The 20,755-nt window shown below is 40.2% G+C and overlaps 1 protein-coding gene across 6 annotated transcripts in view; it reads right to left on the bottom strand.

Moving 5' to 3' along the window:
- Window positions 1-20,755, bottom strand: part of LOC134602632 (sodium- and chloride-dependent betaine transporter-like) — a 128,417-nt gene that overhangs the window by 16,004 nt on the left and 91,658 nt on the right. For all 6 annotated transcript variants that reach the window (XM_063447709.1, XM_063447706.1, XM_063447708.1 and 3 more), the window contains exons 3-5: window positions 5,791-5,925; window positions 3,923-4,063; window positions 3,582-3,663 (exon numbers count right to left, since the gene is read on the bottom strand). In XM_063447709.1, coding sequence (XP_063303779.1) covers window positions 3,582-3,663; window positions 3,923-4,063; window positions 5,791-5,925 — 358 coding nt within the window. The remainder of the gene's footprint in view (window positions 1-3,581; window positions 3,664-3,922; window positions 4,064-5,790; window positions 5,926-20,755) is intronic.

Here is a 20,755-nt window from a genome sequence, read left to right as displayed (position 1 = left end):
ACACCAGGAAAAGAGACTACTGGAGTCCACCAATGAAGGAGACCATTGGACCATCAGAGAATTGATCCCCCCCCCCCCCCAAAAAAAATGATATTTCAGTTTGAGGCTGTTCACTAAAACACACTGTCTCTCCCAACACACACACTGTTATCATCCTCACACACTTACAACCTCCTACACACCCTGTCCCTCCCCCACACACTGTCGTCATCCCCACACACTATCAATACCCCCCACACTTCCACCCTTCCACACACACACTGTCACCCTCACCTAAGGCAGAGAGTTGGCACATATATGCAGGGGGCAGAGTAATGACACTAAGAGGCAGGAGCAGAGAGATGGCACTAACATGTTGTTTGGGGCACAGATAGCACTGGTAGTTTTTTTGAGGCGGGATGAACAAATTTTATGAATGTACTGCTCTTGGCAAGATATACAGGGATTATATATTTACTGCTCATTGGCATGATATGATATATTAAGCTATTTAACATTAAATACATAAGCCAAGTATGTTTATGTATTTATTGCTTGTTGGCATGATATATCAAGTTTATGCGTTTACTGCTCATTGGCATGATATGCAAGGTTTATGTATTTACTGCGCATTGGCATGATTAGAGATTTTACTGCCCCGAAAAGGACGGCATAGAACGTTCCTTAAGGGGTTAGAGATTGTTACAGACCCTGTACACCTCTTCATGGCAATGGTGTTCCCTGGTGACTATGGCCTATTTCAGAAGTATTAACCCTTTAAGTACTGAGCCAGTTGTACACGTTCTGATCAAAACAAAACAGAAGCTGGAATTTGCGCTATATGTCTGTTCAAGCGTAATTCACCTTTTGCATATTAGGTGCACCCACACTTATTATATATCATTTTGTTAAGGAGAAACAGGGCTTTCATTTCACATGAACTATTCATATATGAAGCATAATTAATTATGAATAAAATCTAAAAACAGTGAGAAATTAAGTTTTTTTTAAATGTGTTTAGTTATGTGTGGCATTTTAACTGTGAATGTCATAATACTGTTAGCTTTTACTGACATAACATTCACATATTCGTATTCAGCAAATCCATACCTGTACATGGGGGTACTGTTATACTCGGAAGACTTTGCTGAACACAAATATTACTGTTTCAAAACAGTAAAACGTATGACAACAATCATATCATTAGTGAAAGTGCCGTTTGTGTGTAAAAAACGCAAAAAACTTCACTTTCACTGACAATATCATTGTTCTGATATGTTTCACTGTTTTGAAACACTAATATTGTATTCAGCGAAGTCTCCCGAGTAAAACAGTACTCCCAATGTACAGTTTTTAGGGTGTCTTGGAAAGTTACAGGGTTAAACATAGTGCTAGCAAACTGGGTTGTCAGGCAGGTCTCTCAAATTGTAATCAATAAAATTACTTAATTATGTAAAAATATTACATAAATATGCACATAGAAATTAAATATATATATATATATATATATATATATATATATATATTTATATATTTGAAGTCTATGTGTATATTTATGAAGTTATTTATGTAAATTTGTATATGGCTGTATTTACATTTTATTATTATTATTATGTTTTTATATGAATTATTATATATATATATATATATATATATATATATATATAAAATGTCATTCTAAGTGTATTTGATATGAATACACTTAGAATTAAATTACATATATGTATATAATTTTTTAAATTATGTATTTATTTTTATTTACTTATTATTTATTCTATATATATATATATATATATATATATGTATATATATATATATATATAATATTTACAGTTAATATATATATATATATATGTATATATATATATATATATGTGTGTAATTTTGTTCTAAGTGTATTTTTATATTAATATATGTATATATTAATAAAAAATACACTTAGTATTACATTATATGTGTATTCGATATATATATATATATATATATATATATATATATATATATATATATATATATATATATATATTAGATATAATATATGTATATATATATATATATGATATATATAATATATGAAAAAGCGATCACATGGCCCGCGAGGGCCTAATTTCTCGAGGTAGGACTGTCTGGGCTGTCAGGTAGTCCCCCCAGACCAGGAGCAACGCTATCGCCGATGGGGGAACATCGGGGTTCGGGTAAGTGAATAGGATGGCGGGGATGTTCTAGCCGCCTGCCGGCGTTAGGGCGACACCTTCAAAGACGGCATACAACACCCGCCGTCCTTAAAAGGTTAAGTAGGTGGTACGTCTCAAAGTAATATAAAAGTGAATGCCAGGACCCAAGGTTTCCCAGGAGAACATTGCCCAGAGCATAACATTGCCCCAACCGGCCTGTCTTCTTACTATAGTGCATCCTGCGGCCATCTCTTCCCCAGGTAAATGATGCACACACACCTGGCCATCTACTTGATCTAAAATAAAATGTATTCATCAGACCAGGCAACCTTCTTCCATTGCTTCATGACCTAGTTCTGATGCTTACATCACCATTGAAGGCCCTTTTGGCGATAATCAGGGGTCATCATGTCCAGTATGTGACTACTCGCAGCAGATTGTGATACACTGTGTTCTAACACCTTTTTTAATGTGGCCAGCATTAGGTTTTTCAGCAATTTGAGCTGGAGTAGCTCTTCTCTTTGATTTGACTAGACGGGCTAGCCTTTGTTCTCTTTGTGCATCAATGAACCATGACCCTGCTGACGGTTCACCAGTTGTCCTCCATTGCACAACTTTGGTAGGTACTAACTACTGCATACTGGTGGGGACACCTTACAAGAATTGCTGTTTTGGAGATGCTCTGACACAGCCTAGCCATTACAATCTGGGCCTTGTCAAAGTCACTCAGATCGTTTTGCTTGCCCATATATTCTGCTTCCAAAACATGAAATTCAAGAACTGTTCACTTGCTGCCTAATATATCAAACTTCTTGACAGGTGCCATTGTAATTATATAATCAATGTTATTTACAACACCTGTCACTGGTTTTAATGTTGCGGCTGATCAGTGCATATCTAGCCTTCCCTCTTTTTACATGATACTCCATTTTCTTTTAAATGGACACTAAAGGTACCCAGACCACTAAATCTCATTGAAATGTCTGTGTGTAGTGCCCCTGTCATTTAGTCCTATTGTTTTGCAGAACCGGCACTGTATTCATTGTGGGATTAAATACACTTCTAGTGATTGCCAAGTGCAAAGGACAGAGATATAATAATGATTTAGAGGGAGGTAAGATGGAGGCAGCAAGATGCAGGATAAAGAGGTCTGGATTTCCACTGTTAATTTTATTTTACACACCTTATAAATACATATTTGATAAATGTAGGGATATGTAAACATAATATTAAAAATTCTGGTAACTGACAGTTCCCCTTTAATATTCTTCAATGAAGTCAAATACTTGGTTTCATTTTCATTTTTATTTATCATTTGTCAAACGCATGTATGATAGATGAAAATAAAACAGCAGGAGAGGGGACATTGACATTCATGTCTGTATATGAATCATCACATCTAGTATAGTAAGTGTATTGCTTACGTACTCCCAAAATTCCACGACTGGGGATGTAGCATTTGGTGGATATGTCCAGTTTTCTGATTTCTCAAAGACATCAACACAATGTTCTAATTTAAATACAAAGGAAAATATTTTCTATATTTATTACACATTTAGTACCTCTTTATTTAACTAATTTAGTTGTGCTCTACAGCATCAGTTTATCTGTCAATATCTACCATTATATATAGAACAGGCAAAAAGACGACTACGGTATATTTAATCCCTTAAGGATCAAACTTCTTGAATAAAAGGGAATCGTGACATGTCACACATGTCATGTGTCCTTAAGGGGTTAAATCAGAACTCATTATCATCAGTGTGTACCTGTGTTCCAGGTGTGGTTGCAGGTGGCCCAAGGTAGATCAGCTGTAAAGGAGTTGAAGAGGTAAAATAGAGCCCACGCTAGGATAACAATGTAATAAATATTGAGGTAGCCCTCTATGACCTGAGAGGCATATCCAATACCTGTCAATCAAAAGCACAGAGATAAATATTTGCAAATATGTGTCATCAAGCTCAGAAGATGCAATGCAAAGTCTATTAAAATGTTTTATCAAAATCATAAACATATTTATCAGAAAAAGAAAATCATCCCCAAATCCCTACTCAACCACGTCACGCTAAATTTACCAACTGTATCCCCTTTCTTGAAGTTTGTGGTGTGTCCCTTTTTTCCAATTTAATTCTAGTGTTTCATTACTCAAACACAGTAAATATGTCTCCACCTCATCACATACACAAAAGGTATCTAATCTACTGCTATCCACTGGTTTATGAACTACACATTTAGAAACGTGTAGGAGTGTGTATGTTGCTCTACCAACCTATGACCGGTAATATATTCCATGTGCTGCTAACCTACCTTTGGAACTGTTATGCATTCAATGCAGTGTAAGATATGTCAATCCTTTGGTCTTAGCCAGGGGTAGACAACCTTGGGCACTCCAGATGTTGTAGACTATATCCTTGCCATCACTATGGCTGTAAGAGCTTTATGGGAGGCATTGTCCAAACCATCGGGAGTGCAGAAAGTTGTCTTTCACTAGTCTTAACTTTTGATGTTAGCTTGCCGGTTATTTACTAAAGCGTGAGGTCAGGAATTACTAAGGGGATTGCAAATTGTAGGTGAAAATAGCAGAAGAAAACTGCAGACTGCAAAACTAGAACTCTCCACTAGGTGCCAGTGTTTATGCTTTAAATGGGCAATTGTTTACAATGAGGACATTAAAGGAACAATCGTAATAAACAACGTTTGTTTGGTTGTTTTTTTCAAGCATCTAGAAAATAAATCCCAACAACAATATGTATTTAATATTTCTGAATATTAATTTTTTTTGAGGGGGGAGCGACTGCAGTTGCTAAAAGGAAGCCACTTTTTTTCTGCACTGACTCTGTTTTTTTCTGGTCATTGTCCAGTCAAAGGGTTTTCATGGCCTTGAGACCAAATTGCTAAAGCATGCGACTGGCCAACCATATCACAGCTCATTGAGAAGTGCTCAATTGCCACGATCGGCACACCCTCTCACTCCAGTTTTCAATAAATAGTTCAAAAGGAGTGAAGCATTACCTGGGAATTGTGCCAAGGTACTCCTAGCATCATAACCCACTACACCGGTCTGTATAGGTTATGATGGTTGGAGTAACCCTTCAAAAATCTTCTGTAGAAACCACACAGAAATAATGCAAACAGAAGAATAATTTGTAGGTGTGTGCTTTTTCTAGATTCCTTGGCAAATTGTCTCAGTGTGCTTGGTTCTCAAGACAGATTGCAAAGAATGTTGGATGTGCACACGGCCTGCTTACAGTCAGGGCAGACACCTTAGAATGGGACAATTAATTTAATTTTAATGATCTGCATACACTACTATTCATATGTAATCATTAGCAGATAGAAACCGGATTTTGTCATGAAATGATGCATTCCACAGTCCCTTTAAATGTTGGGATCTACTTCGTTGAGCTTGTGTGTTCTTCTGTGGCATTGGAAGGAATGCAACATGTATGTAACATAATGCTATATGCAACAAAGTTAAATCATTTCTTTAACCATTGAAAAGTTCGCTTGGGCAAAGTTTTGTCTTTACAGATACTTTTTTAAAGATACAATCTTAAAAGAAAATAAAAAAATCAGGTCATCCACTTTAATGCCCAGACAGTATAAATGTTTTAAAAAAATAAATAAATAAACTGACCTTCAAACAGTGGACAAATTTTCCTCCATGCTGTGACCCCTCCTTGGCTTGTGTACTGACCAAGAGCTGTCTCCAGGAAGAACACTGGGATCCCACAGGTGAAGAGGAAAATGAGATATGGAATGAAGAAGGCCCCTAAATAAACACAAAACATATAACAATTACATCACAAACCTGTATCTACCCACTACAAGTCACTCTAACATACATGTACACATACCAAAACACATGTTTATTCACTGACCGTGAACTTCACAAAAGGAACTGAAAGTAAATTACCCAAACAGCCAACCTGAACATAGTAGAATTGAATAATGTTTTTCATTTTTTTTATATATATTGGCCAAAAACATGTCATGATCGTGCCAGCTTTCTGTAATTTCCTGTTTAGTGAATAATAGACTTGAGCATTTGAGTTCGGCCGACTGCAATTTGTCAGAATTTAGGCTCATCGCTGTTTGGCCAAATATTATATCTCCAAAGCACTGTAAAGATGTATAACTGCGCAAACTAGCGCAATAGATGAGCATGCTCTTTTGCTTCGGGATTTGGAGTTCCATTCATGGCTCAAAAGAAAGAGATGATTGATGGAGAATAAAATGATAGACGGCTAAAGACAGCCACTAAATGTTTATTTAATTCACAGATCAAGCAATAAATAAAATTTAAAAATCTATATTTTTATATACAGTCTTGGGAAATAGAAAGTACACACTTCTTGGATTCTATGGATTTACATTAGAATCAGGACATAAAAACAATAAACTGTTCCTTAGCAGGTCTTAAAATTAAGTAAATACGACCTCAGATGAACAACAGCAAATTACATATTACAACCTTGTCATGATTTATTTAACACAAATAAAGCAAAAATGCATATATATTGTGCAGTACACTGATTGGCCAATTTTCATGCCTTTTTTGATTTGTCAGAATCTTTTTCCCAAATATTTTACATGGACAGTATTTGTTCGAGCCAAACTGTCAAATGAATGAGTGTCAGAGGTCATTTTTAGAATAAATGGTTCAGTCTAGTAAAATGAATACCTCATATGTCATTACCCACACTCACTGTTTCATACTTACAAACTATGGCATCAATTTAATAATGTTGGATAAGCTTTCCAAATGGTTTACTCATTTTTTGGGGGAAAACATTACATATTTGTTTTAAACACACTAAAATATCAAAACATAAATTATATATAGAAATATAAATATATAAAAAAAATATCAAAAGAAGTCAAAAGATTACATTAAAACATTTTTTTCAAATTATTTAATATTGTAACAAATATTTAAATATTTTGATATTTTTTATATAGTGATATATATTTTTTTCATTTATGATATATTTGAGATATTTTAATAATTTGAGAAATCATTTTAAAAGTGTATCCAAAATATTAAATTATTTAAAAAAAACTTTTCCAACAATATGAAATCGAGGACTATGTTTCCAGTCCTGATGTCATCATATTGTGGTATTGGTCCTGAACTTTAAAAATTGATTTGGTATGCTTGATATGTTATTCAATGATCTCTGTATTTAGACTGTAGTTCTGCTGTAATTTAACTGTCTGGTGGTCAGTAGTCTGTCTGAATATTTTTCTGAGATATTAAACAGTGCAATGCTTTTTTGGCTGTATAACTGCATAACTCCATAAAACGACAAAGTTGATGATAATCTATCTATCTATTTATCTATCTGTATGTCTATCATCTATCTATCTATCTATCTATCGATCTATCTATCTGTATGTCTATCATCTATCTATCTGTATGTCTATCATCTATCTATCTATCTATCTACATCTATATCTATATCTATCTATCACCCATCCATTAATTTTATTGTTTTCTAAACATGCAGAATTAATGTGTGCTTTTCTGAATGATGATAGCGAAATTGAATGAGTGGGGAGCTTTTGATTTGTGTGGGTTAAATGTTAATACGCACAATTTGTTATTTATCTGCCGAAAATACCAATGAGACACAGGCTACCTTCTCCCAAAACACCTTTTGTCACTTTTAACCTTTTCTATTCTGAACTACTATTGATCGCAAAGAAACAACGTAATACAAAGAGGCAACTTGGCCTTTCTGCAGTGAAGGGGGTTAAAAGGGGCCCCCTCTCCTTATCCCCCAAAGAACAATTTTGAAAGCAACGGAAACATTTAACAAAACAGCTTGAGAATGATCCGGAGAGCCATTCTTCTGCCTAACTAAGTGTGAAAGGAGAGAGGGACTCCCGCTGTCTCAGAGAGGCAACCAACATGCTTCACAAAAAACACTAGGCACATCTCTGCGATGTATCCCTAAAAGTTGTGGCAAAGTAAAGGGTTAACTAACTGAGTGTCACACAGTGTGGCAATGAGTGATTAATTGTGCCTATAAATAAACTGGGTGCCTGGGACGAGTGACCTGTGATCCTGTGATCTGAGCAGTGATTTCAATGGAAGACAAATGGTATTAAAACATGCCGTGGTGGGAAAAGTCCCTTTATCACCAGTGTCATGTGAATCCTTGCAATTCTGCTGCAGTTAGTTTGTTGAACCATACAATGACATGAGACAGAAATGGAGCTGGGAAAGAATGATGTATGTTGTAATAATATCACTATTGATCCTATGTCCTATGCAGATACAGACGTTAGGCCCGAGATAGAGAATCACACAGTGCACATCCCTTCCAGAAATACTGCTGAAAACTGTCTCGGAGAAATTCAGCTCAGATAGCTGATTTACATGACATCTTTCTCTAAAGCAACTTAGAAAATCTGCTGTCACGTGTTGGGTCTCAAATAGTTATAAAAGTTGTAAAAACTAGAAGTGCAATTTTTCTGGTGTGAATTGACTGTGATAGATGACTCGCCAGGGCCATTGTTTAATGGAAAGGTTATTGCCTATGAGATTGACAGAGGGGGAAATGATCTGAAGAATCTCAACTTGCTGGACGACATAAATTAAAGATGTGAGAGAGTCATAAGTTAAAATCATCTTTAAAATCATCTAAGCACTTTGTATAAAAGAGCTTCAATGGATAGGTATCAGCTTACGGGCAGGGCTCTCTCTACCTCTTGTATTTGTCTGTGTACATTGTACGTCCTCCACTAATTGTGCAGTGTTGCGGAATCTGTTGGCGCTTTATAAATACCAGTAATAAATAAATAAAACAACCCTCAAGACTAGTGCATGGCCGGTGCTTGTGTAAGATGGCTCAAACGACTGCTTATGGGTACCCCAGGAGGGGCTCAAAAACTCTGAGCGCAAATCCATATTGATCGAGGAAGTCTCCCTTTGTATGATAAGTCAAAGTGTATACTCAAATCACAGAACACATAATGGAGCATACTATAAAAAAGATACTTATTAACAGAAAGTAGTCCTATTTAATACAAAATGTATGGGGCAGTCTCTAATTAGTCTAAATGAAGAGCTGACCACTGTTTACTAATGTTACTATACTTTATATATTGCTAGCTGAGCAAATAGAATTATTCAACTCTACTCTAAATTATAGGCATAATTGCATGTTACACCCCCATACATGCCTCAAGCCCATTTGTGTGTCCCTTATTCCCCCAGCCTCTTTGGGTGTCTATTTCTACCCCAGCCCCTTTCTGTGTCTCTTACTTCACTCAGCCCATTTGTGTGTATTTTTCTCCACAGCTTCTTTGTGTGTGACTTTCTCCCCTTCCCCAGACTCTCTGTGTGTCTTTTACCTCTCCCAGTCCTTTTGTGTGTCTCTTTCTCCCTTTCACATCCGTGTGCTTCTTCCCCTCCCCAGCCACCCCTCTGTATGTCACTTTCTCACTTTCCCAGACCCTCCATGTGTCTCTTCCCAAAAGCACCTTGTCTCTTTCTCCCCCAGCCCCTGTATGTCTCTACTGCCCCTCCCCAGCCTGTCTCTTTTGCCCCATTTGAAGCCCCTCTGTGTGTCTCTTTCTCCCCTTCCCAGCCTCTCTGCGAGCCTCTTCCTACCAGCACCTTGTCTATTTCTTTCCCCAGCCCATGTGACTCTTCCCCTCAGAACCTTGTCTCTTTTGCATCTCCCCCCAGGTTCCTGTCTCTTATGTCGACAACCTAAATGCTTATCTTAGAGCTATAGGGTCAGAAATACATGTTTGGATTCCTAACACTGTAGTGTTCCTTTAAGTAGCCATTGTACACTATGTTCTACTATGTGTTCTATGATTTGACTATACACTCTGACTTATTAAAGGCATATTGATCACTAGCTTATAGGAGTGTTTCATTCTTTCATTCATTTAAAGGGACAGTTTAGACATTGTTACAACTTAATCTAGATCAAGTTGTTATGGTGCCAGGAGGCACTCGGGCCCACTCTATCCTTCAGGGGTTGAACTGTGCTCAACTGGTTTAACCCCAAAGTTGCTTCCAATGCTGATCTCTACTTCCCACCTTCTCCCACCACCACCCTGCCCTCCATCTGGTTTCTGCAATTTCAGTTTCAGGAAGCAAGGAATGTCGCCATGCAGGGGCACATCTACATAGTTACATAGCTGAAAAGAGACTTGAGTCCATCATGTTCAGCCTTTCTCACGTATGTTTTTGCTGTTGATCCAAAAACCAAGTCTGAAGCGCTTCCAATTTTGCAACTAACTAGGAAAGAATTCCATCTTGACCCCAAAATAACAGTCAGATGTCTCCTTGGATCAAGCAGCTATTACCCCACTAATTAGAAATTATATCCCTTTATGTTATGTTTTGCAAGTATTTATCCAATTGCAGTTTAAACATCTGTATAGACTCTAACAAAACCACCTCTTCATGCAGTGAATTCCATATCCTTATTGCTCTTAATATAAAAAAACCCTTTCCTTTGCCTTAGATTAAATCTAATTTCTTCCAGCCTAAATCCGTAACCTTGTGTCCTATGTATAACCCAGTTTATGAATAGATTTTCAGACAATGGTTTGTATTAGCCCTAAATATATTTGTATAATGTTATCATATCCCCAAATTTCCAAATTAAAGAGATTTACATTTTTTAACCTTTCTTCATAGCTAAAATGTTCCATTCCTTTTATTAATTTTGTTGCCCGTCTCAGCACTTTTTCTAGTGCCATAATATCCTTCTTTAGAACAGGTGCCCAAAATTGCACAACATATTCAAGGTGTGGTCTTACCAGCGATTTATAAAGAGGCAAAATTATATTTTCTATCATATATTATTTCCATATTATCTATTGAAGCATGGTTACGGCAGTAAAATACATCAGATACACGACAGAGATAAAAGAATATATCAAGTCACATGCAATCATGAACAATATGATAGCAGTGAGTGAGCGGAATAACAGTTATCAGTTGTATGCTGGCAATGCACGGGTAGATAGGCCTGAAATACTATTTCCCCATCTTAAACTTAAAATTTGAAAAGCATTGCAAAACCCTCTAGATCTTTTTAATGTGGCAATGTAGGATCTGTCATGTGATCACTGCCTCATTTTACAGTATATAATAGGGGAAATAAACAGTGCTACCACCACGTATGTAATACCACATATCTCAACATCGTGCCTCCTGCCTCTGTGATCTAAAGAGACCATTTAAAGGGCCATCTCCTGCTGTTGGAAGGTGGGAAAGCAATTCCTATAACTTGGTCACCTCTTGGTGCAGCATCAGTGTATTCCCCTTGGCTGCTTGGACTCTGTCAGTAACAACTTGAAACTCTGTCTTAATCAGAGTAACATCTGCTGCAAATATTGACTTTATTTCAGAGAGCAGATTCTGAAAATCTCCTGTGGTGGCAGGTGCGTTGCCTTTTGGGTGTGCCTGACAATCTGTCAGGGTAGCAATTGTCGGGGGTAACGTATCGAGAGTCTTCTGAAGGTCAGGAAAGGTGCAATTTCTCAGCCGTTTAGGCTGCAGCTAACATTGTAGTAGACTTCCAATGTCATGGAGTCAGTGTTGGAAACTGTCACCGAATTCTGTGAGCACTGAACGATGGTCAGTGTTTTGGCCAGTGTATTGTGCCCCAATGGGATCAGGTAAATTGGGAGATAGTTTGCACATGCCACAAGTAAGGTTTTCCTGCACATGACTGCAGGCTACTGTAGACCCCTCTCTTTTTGTGTTGCCGATTGATAGCGGGTTGGTACAAGAAAGGCATCAATCGACAGCAAAAACCATGCAGATGCAGGTTTCTTCAGGTAAGTAGCTAAAACTCAGATCAACTTCTGGCTAGTGTGGTTTCAAGCTCTGCTCCGCTATATGGATTATATAGAGCTAGGGTTTGTATGTTAAGGTTTGGATTAAGGTTAATGAGTGTTGGGGTATTGTTAGAGTTAGAGATAAGGTGTCTTTACTCTTAAATGAACACGCCAGATCTCTAAAGCACTTTAGATTGCTAAAGAAGAGCTTTACTGATGACAAGTTTGCACTCTTTTTTTTTTTTTTTTTTATAAAAATTGCAGATCTCAATAAAAATTGGCACTTTCATAAATTAACCTTGTTACACCTCCCCAGGAAGAGCAAAAGGCAGGAATTGTCCAGAGCACCTGCCTTGCAAATACGTCTCATTGAGCTGCATTGGGAAATCTGGGATTGGACAGTCACAGAAAGTCTGGGCGGGGATAGAAGAGGAGGGAATGTAAAGGCTGCATCAAGAGATCTGGAGGTTTTACAAGAGGTTTTTGGATATACCTTCAATGAAAAAAATGCATAATTAAATGTATGCATGGTTTCATTGGGGTATATATATTAAACAGTGGTTTCTATTTTGTTTTGTATTTGGGCAGTGGAGACATGTGTTCATGTGTCCTAGTATCCTGACATTTAAAATTGTGCCAGCTGGGCTTGTATTTATATTGTTCTGTTGTATTTCAGTGTTGTCCCTGCTTCTTTTTTTTTAAAACTCTATACCTGATCTAATGCAAAACCTCAAACATTTATTAAACACTAAAATAGTGGCAGCTGCAGTCTGGGAACATAACTCCAACTAATATAAGGATATTCAGAACCCCACACTGCATGATAAGAGCCATGGAGATTGATGCATGGGTGGAGTTTCTCATTGAGCAGTACGTAGTTTAAAAACACGATTTGCCAGTTAAAATACAAAATGGATCAGCTGTGGATGTGGCATTGCTAAGTTGGAAAAATGGGGCTAATGTGAAAATATTCCCTACACCATTACACAAACACCAGCAGCCTAATCCACTGATGTAAGAAATGGATCATTGCTTAGTTCTAAACCTCCTGAGGCTTTAGCCCCTAAAGCCACCCTTTAACCTCCACAGTCATAAATCTCATAACCCCAATCCTGCCATTGTATTCCCCATACACCCCTTCACTCCCATATGCCTTTCTCTCCCATTTGCCTAACACACATTTTATCTCTCACTCTTTCCCTAAGCCCTAGTATTCCTTACTCTAATAATATGGCCAGACGTGCTGAAGCTATGCTGTCTAGTATAAACTTATAAAAGCACAGTAGCCACAAGCCACTTGAAGAGATCTAAAACTGAAGGATCCCACACTTGAGGCGTTAGCCCTTAAAACCACCCTCAAACAATGCCTATGGATCTATTGATTGCTTATGCAAAATTCTGACCTACTAGATGCAAAATGCGGCAGAAATTGACATTCATTAAAAGACACTCTAGCAACCAGAACAACTATAGCTGTTCTGGTGTCCCTACAGGCCTTTTAATGTAAACACTGTCTTTTTAGTGAAAAAGGTAGTGTTTACATTACTTCTTTGGAAAACCTATAGTGGCAGTCTCTCAGATGACTGTGCAGCACTGATGTTTAGCATCAACACGATCTGCATGGAGGTGCTGAACACTTCTCAGAGATGCATTGATTGAATGCATCTCTATGAGGAGATGCTGATTGGCGAAGAGGGGCATTTTGCCATGTGTGGCGGAGACTGTCAATTCTGATGATTTCAGCTAAGTTGGCCTGTTTGGTGCTGGAATAAAGGTGGGGAGCAAGGGAGGACCGACCATCTAAATAGTATTTTTAACACTATAGAGTCAGGAATAAACGTTTGTATTCCTGACCCTATAATGTTCCTTTAAGCGTGGCAATATTCTGTTTTGTAGCCTCAGTTTCCTGTTCCTTTTTTCTATTCTGGTCATCTGCCGCTACAACCTATCCAATTAAAATGTTTAATGTGTTGTGCATTCGTATATGTTCTCCTTCATTGCATTTTTGGAAAGTATAGTTATTTCAGTTACTGTCTTAATACTGGATCAAGGGCAGCTGTAGCTTTAGTTGCACTAGTACGGTAATGGAGGTGGGCAAACCATCAGTGATTTATTTCGATTTATTTCTGTCTATAATTTTTTCTTTCAGTGTCCAGAAACGTACCTTTTTCAAGCCAGTTTTGTGAATAGGGAGTCACTGATTGGCTGACTGCCCTCAGCCAATCAGCGGTGCCCCTCCCTAGTGGCAGATGGATGCCGCCTGGGGGGAGTTGAGATCAGCTAGGGTGGCAACTTTGGGGTTAAACCATTTTAGAGCAGTTCAATCCCTTGAGGTTAGATGATACATGAGGCTATACACAAGATTTTGTATATTGGTTTATAATTTGCACTTAGTGGCTTTATTAGCACGCATTTCTATTAGTGGAAGTAAGATGATACATTGCCCTTGTGCATATGGTGGATGTGCTTATAACTTTTCACTTTATGTATATTGTCAATATGGTTATGTTAATGTTTGTACTTCATGCTCATAACCAATATACAATTTGCACTTGATGTAATGGTCAGTGTGCTCACATCTTGCACTTTATGCACATTGTCCATGTGCTCACATCTTGCACTGTGCGCACATGGTCTACGCGCTCACATCTTGCACTGTGCACACATGGTCTATGTGCTCACATCTTGTACTGTGCACACATGGTCTATGTGCTCACATCTTGCACTTTATGCACATGGTCTACGTCAGGGGCGTATTAGCCGCGAGGCAAACAAGGCATTTGCCTTGGGCGGCATTTTCCAGGGGGCGGCAAAAAAAGCCGCCCCCAAATGCCCAAGGCAAATGTCTTGTTAGCCTTGCGGCTAACAGACATTCTGGGCTGCTGGGCTGCTGGGCGTTTGGGCGGTCGGGCGGCGCTGGTGGGCGGCTGGCGAGGGAGCACTTCCTCTGAGCTGTCTGCATAGCTCCCTCGTGCACCGCAGAGTGAGGCTGGGAGCCGGAATATGACGTCATATTCCGGTTCCCAGCCTCACTCTGAGGCGCGCGAGGGAGCTGAGCAGACAGCTCAGAGGAAGTGCTCCCTCGACAGCCGCCCGCCCGCCAGTGCCGCTCGCCCAGCAGCCACTGGACCACCAGGGAGGTAGAGACCCCCCCCCAGCATTCCCAAAGGTAAGGAGGCTGGGGGTGGGGGGTGTGTTTAAATACATTTAAAAAAATGTGTTAATGTGGGTGTGTGTGTCTGTTAGTGTGTGTGTCTGTTAGTGTGTGTGTCTGTTAGTGTGTGTCTGTTAGTGTGTTTCTGTTAGTGTGTTTGCCTGTGAGTGTGTGTGTCTGTTAGTGTGTGTTTGCATGTGAGTGTGTGTGTGTGTGTGTGTGTGTATGTTAGTGTGTGTGTTTGCCTGTGAGTGTGTGTGTATGTTAGTGAGCGTGTGTCTGTTAGTTTGTGTCTGCTAGGAAGTGAGTGTGTGTGTGTCTGTTAGTGAGTGTGTTTGTCTGTTACTGAGTGTGAGTGTGTGTGTGTGTGTTTCTGTTAGCTAGTGTATGCGTATCTGTCAGTGAATGTGTGTGTGTGTGTGTGTGTGTATTTAGAATGCGGGGCGGGGGGAAAGGTTGGGTGGGGGTGGCGCGGGGGGAAGTGGGGGGGGCGCCTGAGTTTTGTCCTGCCTAGGGCAGCACAAAACCAGAATACACCACTGGTCTACGTGCTCACAACTTGCACTGTGCACACATGGAATATGTGCTTACATCTTGCACTCTACATGCATGATCTATGCGCTCATAACTTGCGCTCTATGCACATAGTCTATGTCCTCACATTTCACACTTTTTTTAAAAAATTGTCAGTGTGTTTGCAGCTTATGTTCTGTGTGTATAGTGAATGTGTTTAGTTGAACCATGGTATGTGTTTTATTCTTATATAATAAGGGTTTATTGTTGAGAATGTATTTGCACTAGATTGTGCTAACTGCATTTCGATGCACTTTATTTGCACATGATGTATCGTTGCTTTACATTGGACATATGTTTTAGTTTGGATTGGAGAATATAGGCTATATAGTTGTACTGCATAATATTTGTATTGTATTGTAATATTGTATTATTAGGCTACTAAAGTTTTTTTTTTTACTAACTCTTGGTCTTTTAATGATTGAGAGATTATATTTCTTAGATATTAGATTAATTATGGCGTTATGTAAAACCGCTAACGTTTACACGAAGGGCAGGTACAAGGGGCATGTAGAGTAGGTCTTTGTTACTTTGTCAAGCTTGTGGTCAGGGAGCTACACAGAGAAGATATAATATATCTAATTAAAAAAATTATTAGAGCACAGTTGACAACCTATGGCTCGCACCAGGCCCAACCCCTGCTATTCACCAGTGCATCATTTTATGCTTTGAAACAAAGATCCAAGCTGCAGAGTTCTACACGCAGCTCTGTGCATTTTACACTTTAGTAATGAATTAGGCCACTGCAGAATGACTGTCAGGGAGCTGTATGTGCTATATGGCTGATTGTATGACAAGATAGAGAGAAGTATCAGTTATCGATTGTCCCTTGAGCAACCTCTATAGTCTACTAATTTCGGATGCTAAAGCCATTCATGTTTCCAAAATGGCCAGAAAATCCATCTACTGCACTGCATACAGATAATGAAGTGTGTATTATACACAGTAATCTTTACCATGTGAAGAGATGCTGATATTGTTTACGTTCTCTTTTGAACCTAAGTGTATACTTCACTAGACTGAATTCATTTCAATAAAAGAATAGAGGTTGGAACTACCGTTTTTGCATCATGCTAGGACTTCCTCTGAGCCTAAACTGCATTCTACAGAGTGCTATACTATCCAACAGCAAACACTTAAATATACTGCAACTAATAAACATAAAACATGGCTAGACACAGGGTAACGTTCATTAAAAAAATATATATAAAAAAAACCAAAAGTGCTCTGTGCAAAAGGCAGTTCTTATTTAGTGAATATAGTAAATTAGCAGCTACCACACCAGGTGAGTCTCTTCCTGACTACAGCAAATTGATAAACAAATGTGAACTGGGTGGTTAAAACACAAAACTAATATATATATAATATATATCATCTGTCTTCAGGGCTGGCGCAAACATTTCATAAAAGACTCCTTCCCATGGGAATGGAGCCTGTGAAATAACAGTGGGTAAACATAGTCCCCACCTGTGCTCCGGCCCATTGGCATCAGATGTGAGACATTTCAGTAAGTAATTGGGTGTCATTACACACTCCTCGTCCTCTCCTGTGGCTAGCAAGTGGGGATATGCCATAAATTAAATGAGGATCACTCGTGGTCAGCAGGTGAAGGCTATTATAATACTCTCTGGAGGAGGGCCTAGTGTCCCCTAAGTGCTGGATTTACCTTATTTGCTGCCCCAAGGCTAGTTTTCTCAATGTGCCCTGAGCACCTCAATGAAGCTTGGTGTATGTGATTGAAAGGATGGATACAACTAGTCTTGTGTATGTGATTGAATGGATAAGACTAGTTTGGGGTATGTGATTGGATGGTAATTATGACCAGGTGAGTGGTTGGATGGCAATATGTGCTAGGATGGTGGGGTAGATAAAATGTTTTGTGGCCAGGTGGTGTGAATGTGATAGGGAGTGGAAACGACTAGAAGGTGTGATGAGTGGATCAGGGATATGATCAGTTCGGAGTATGTGGTTGGTTGGGTGGCTTAATGGCAATGTGTACTTAAGATCATATTTGTGCAGAGTGCTTGTGAGTGCATGTGAATGACAGGTGTATTTGTGTAGCTTGCTAGTGTGTGAATATAGTGGTGCGTTTTTATAAAATGCCAGTGTGTGCATGCAGGAGCATATTTATGTAAAGTTTTAGTGTGCGGGTGTGACTATTTAGTGTGTATGTATATGTGTGTTAATGCAGTATGTTCCCAATTCCCATATACTCCTTTTTATATCTCTCTACCATGTTCATTTACCTCTCCTTCACGTGTGTTCCTCTCTCCATTTTCTTAATCAAGCAAGTGGCACTGTCAGAAAATAATGTTATTAGAGATGTTATTTATCTCTTAATATTACTAGAGACTTGAGGCTTACAATAATATGTTGCCTGCCAAAATCTGAACCAGGGCTTTTTAAGGACCACTAGTGATGTACCGAACTGTCCGCCGGCGAACAGTTCCCGGCGAAATTAGCGTGTTCGCGTTCGCCGCGGCGGGCGGACACATGCGCAGTTCGATCCGCCCCCTATTCGTCATCATTGGGCAAACTTTGACCCTGTGCCTCTCGGTCAGCAGACACATTCCAGCCAATCAGCAGCACTCCCTCCCTTCCACACCCTCCAACCTCCCTCCCAGCATCCATTTTCGATTCATTCGGAAGATGCATGCTTAGTGAGAGGAGGGAAAGTTTAGCTGCTGCTGATTAGATAGGGAAATTGATAGCTAGGCTAGGGTATTCAGTGTCCACTACAATCCTGAAGGACTCATCTGATCTCTGCTGTAAGGACAGCACCCCAAAAAGCCCTTTTTAGGGCTATAACATCAGGCTGCTTTTTTTTTTCCTGTGTAATGTAATTGCAGGTGCCTGCCTGCCAGCTTCTGTGTGAGGTTCACATTGGATACTGTGCCTACTTGCCCAGTGCCACCACTCATATCTGTTTTAACAATAGGTTAAACTTTACATTTAAAATAAATATTTTTTTTTCACTGTAATAGAAGAGCAGTTGCCTGCAGTGGCGTACACATGACCCATGGGGCCCCGGTGCGAAAATTGATCCGTGGGCCCCCTCTCACCCCCGCGCACTTACTCTGGTGGGCCGGGGCCGCAACACATTGCGGTGGGCACCTGGTCGCAGGGGTTGCAGGGCTGCGAACCCTGCGACTGCGGTATGTACGCCAGTGCATGCAGATGCACACACACTTAAAGGACCACTAAAGACACCCAGATCACATCAGCTCAATGAAGTGGTCTGGGTGCCAGGTCCCTCTAGTTTTAACCCTGCAGCTGAAAACATAGCAGTTTCAGAGAAACTGCTATGTTTCACCGAGGGTTAATCCAGCCTCTAGTGGCTGTCTCACTGACAGCCGCTAGAGGCGCTTCCGCGATTCTAAGACACTGAACGTCCATAGAAAAGCATTGAGTAATGCTTTCCTATGGGCGGTTTGAATGCGTGCGCGGCTCTTGCCGCGCATGCGCATTTGGAGCTGAGAGGCGGAGGGATCCCCTGTGCCAAGGGAGTCCGGCGCTGGAGAAAGGTAAGTGCTGAAGACACACACACACTCTCACGAACAGACGCATACACACTAGCTAACAGACACACACATTTACTGACAGAGACACACTCAGCGGCAGACATACATACACACTCACTTACAAAACATACACTCTCACTGACAAACACACACTCACTAACAGACATCAAACAGACTCACTAACACACACACAAACACACTCAGTAACAGACACACACAGTAACACACTCACTGACACTCACTAGTAGACACACTCAACAGACACACTCACTCACTGACACTCACTAGCAGACACAAACACTCTAACACACACACTCACACTCACACTAACACACACGCTCTAACACTAACAGTCACACTAACACACACATACACTCACACTAACACATACACACACACACACGTTTTTTTATTGGTTTTTTTTAATCCCCCCAGCCTCCTTACCTTTTGGGATTCCCTGGGGTCCAGTGGTGCTGCTGGGCTCCTGTGCGGCCGGTCACTGGGCGGGCAGGCAGGCTGGCGGGCGCGCGAGGGAGCACTCTCCACTAAGTGCTTCCTCTTCAGCTCCCTCGCGCGCCGTGTAGGGATGCCGGCGCCGGAAGATGACGTCATCTTCCGGCTCCGGTATCAGTGCGGTGCGCGAGGGAGCTGAAGAGGAAGCACTTAGTGGAGAGTGCTCCCTTGCGCGCCAGCAGGACCGGCCGTGGGGGGGGTGACAGCAGGGCCAGCCTCGGGGGGCATGAGGTGGCCGGCTCTAGGGCCCCCCAGGAGAAGAGGCTGTCCCAGTGGCTACATACCGGGTTGCAGGGGCGGCCGGGCCCCCTGGTGGGCCGGGCCCGGTCGCAGCCGCGACCCCTGCGACCCTGGTATGTACGCCACTGGTTGCCTGCCTGCCAGCTTCGGTGTGAGGTTCACATTGGATACTGTGCCCAATTGCCCAGTGCCACCACTCATATCTGTTTTAACAATTGGTTAAGCTTTAGATTTAAAATAAATATTTTTTTTTTCACTGTAATAGAAGAGCAGTTGCCTGCCTGCCAGCTTCTGTGTCAGGTTGGATGCCCTGCCCATTTGCACAGTCAGTGCCACCACTCATATCTGTTTTAACAATTGGTTAAGCTTTAGATTTTAAATAAATCATTTTTTTCACTGTAATAGAAGAGCAGTTGCCTGCCTGCCTGCCAGCTTCTGTGTGAGGTTCACATTGGATACTGTGCCCACTAGCCCAGTGCCACCACTCATATCTGTTTTAACAATTGGTTAAGCTTTAGATTTAAAATAAATAATTTTTTTTCACTGTAATAGAAGAGCAGTTGCCTGCCTGCCAGCTTCTGTGTCAGGTTGGATGCCTTGCCCATTTGCACAGTCAGTGCCACCACTCATATCTGTTTTAACAATAGCTTAAGCTTTAGATTTTAAAGAAATCATTTTTTTTCACTGTAATAGAAGATCAGTTAGTTGTCTGCAAGCATCTGGGTGTCAGGCCTACTTCAGCGTGTGCTCTACAGACCTGTGCCAGCGTGCTTTGACAGTTGCCA

The sequence above is a fragment of the Pelobates fuscus genome, chromosome 3 (assembly GCF_036172605.1).
Source record: "Pelobates fuscus isolate aPelFus1 chromosome 3, aPelFus1.pri, whole genome shotgun sequence".
Taxonomy (NCBI): Eukaryota; Metazoa; Chordata; class Amphibia; order Anura; family Pelobatidae; genus Pelobates; species Pelobates fuscus.
This window is presented reverse-complemented; position numbering and strand designations above follow the sequence as displayed.